This window comes from Geospiza fortis, unplaced genomic scaffold (genome assembly GCF_000277835.1).
Source record: "Geospiza fortis unplaced genomic scaffold, GeoFor_1.0 scaffold262, whole genome shotgun sequence".
Lineage (NCBI taxonomy): Eukaryota > Metazoa > Chordata > Aves > Passeriformes > Thraupidae > Geospiza > Geospiza fortis.
In genome coordinates, this window is record NW_005054510.1 from 686928 (window position 1) to 689012 (window position 2085).

The window sequence follows — 2085 nt, forward strand, 5'->3', positions numbered from 1 at the left end:
AGTTATCTGTGAGATTCTAACCCACAATCATCCTATTTACTGATTTTGGTGCAGTTATCTGAGAGATTGTAACCCACAATCATTCTATTTAATAATTTTGATGCAGTTATCTGTGAGCTTGTAACACACAATCACCCTATTCAATAATTTTGGTGCAGTTAATTGTGAGATAGTTACAGAGCTACCTCATCTAATGAGCTGGTTTTGGTGCAGTTATCTGTGAGATTCTAACCCACAATCATCCTATTTAATAATTTTGATGCAGTTATCTGTGAGCCTGTAACCCACAGAGCCAACCCTTTTAATGAGTTTGGTGCAGAGTTATCTGTGAGATTCTAACCCACAATCACCCCATTTAGCAATTTTGGTGCAGTTATTTGTGAGTCTGTAATCTACCATCACCCCAGTTAATGATTTTGGTGCAGTTATCTGTGAGATAGTTACTCACAGAGCCACCCCATCTAATGAGTGAGTTTTGGTGCAGTTATCTGTGAGATTCTAACCCACAATCATCATATTTAATAATTTTGGTGCAGTTATCTGAGATTGTAACCCACAATCACTCCATTTAATAAGTGAGTTTTGGCGCAGATGTCTGTGAGATTCTGACCCACAGCCACCCTGTTTAATGAGTTAATTTTGGCACAGAGTTATCTGTGAGCTTGTAACCCACAGACCCATCCCATTTAATGATTTTGGGGCAGAGTTATCTGTGAGATTGCAGCCCACAGAGCCACCCCATTTAATGAGTTCGTTTTGGTGCAGTTATCTGCGAGATTCTAACCCACAATCACCCCATTTAATGAGTTTTGGCACAGATATCTGTGAGCCTGTAACCCACAGAGCCACCGCATTTAATGAGTTGGTTTTGTCCTGGCTGCTGACCTGTGGATGGAGCTGAATTAATTCTGGAAGCCAAGGCAGCAGCTGCAAATCCATCCTGCAGGACTCTGGGGCAAAAGGGAGGAGAGGGGGTGGACTGGGAATTAACAGATGATAGGGACAGCCCTGCAGTGGTTTCTGCTCCAGGGTCTGCCAAGGAGGGAGGGGGAACATTGCCCCAGGATCATGGACCCAAAGGTCAGGAGTGAAGCCTGCAGGGATCCTGCCGTGGATTGCTGCCCTGCTCCTTCCCTGGATCCTCTGTTAGACCCTTTCTCCATCCTCTGCCTGGCACAGACATGAACCTGTCACACTCCTGTGTCTGAAAGCCAAAGAAGATCCAAATAAGCTGCCTCCCCTAGCAGGAGTGAGGACATGAGCATCTAAAGAGCTTTTCTTTTCCAAAAGACTTCACAAGTTCTCCCTGAGTTGCTCTGACTTCACACAATGCACCAAAAAGGCCAAATTTGGATTTCTGACCCAGGCAAAGGAAGCATTCATTTTGATCCCCTGCCCAAATTTAAGGCAGAATCTTTGGATACCCCAAAGCTTTGTCACCCAGGAGTAACTCGGTGTCACTGATCCTGGGTTTGGGACTCAGTGAGCTCACTGACCCCTAAATGGGGCGACAGCTCCTAAATGGGGTGACAAAACTGGGAATGGGGTGATGTCCTGGTTCAGGGCAAATCTGGGAGAGACCCCCCAAAAGGGTTCCTCTAGAAAGCAGATCCGATTGGCCAGGACACTGGAACCGGACAAAATTGGGAAAGGGGTGACAAAATTGGGAATGGGGTGACAAAACTGGGAATGGGGTGATGTCCTGGTTCAGGGCAAATCTGGGAGAGAACCCCCAAAGTGGTTCCTCTGGAAAAGCAGATCCGATTGGCCGGGACACCGGGACAGGACAAAAACTGGGAAAGGGGCGACATTATAATTTTGTCACCCGCACCCAAGAGCCCTGTGCCCTGTGCTGGAGCTCTGGGAAGAGTTTTCGCAGCAGGACAGGGCAGGAGAGCTGGGCTGAGATAAAGCCGGGCTTACCTTGCAGCAGGAGCAGCGGCACGGTGAGCAGCGCCCCGGGCACGCTCATGCTGAGCTGGGCTGGGCTGGGCTGAGCTGGGCTGAGTTTGGCTGGGTTGAGCCGGGCTCGGATGAGCTGAGCTTGGCTGGGCTGAGCTCGGCTGAGCTCGGCTTCCCCCGCGC

General features: G+C 48.8%; 1 protein-coding gene across 1 annotated transcript in view; it reads right to left on the reverse strand.

Annotated features, from left to right (window-relative positions):
* Positions 1-1972, reverse strand: part of CRTAM (cytotoxic and regulatory T cell molecule) — a 17120-nt gene extending 15148 nt beyond the window's left edge. The window contains exon 1 of the mRNA XM_031063524.1: positions 1924-1972. Coding sequence (XP_030919384.1) covers positions 1924-1972 — 49 coding nt within the window. The remainder of the gene's footprint in view (positions 1-1923) is intronic.
* Positions 1973-2085: the final 113 nt, after the last annotated feature.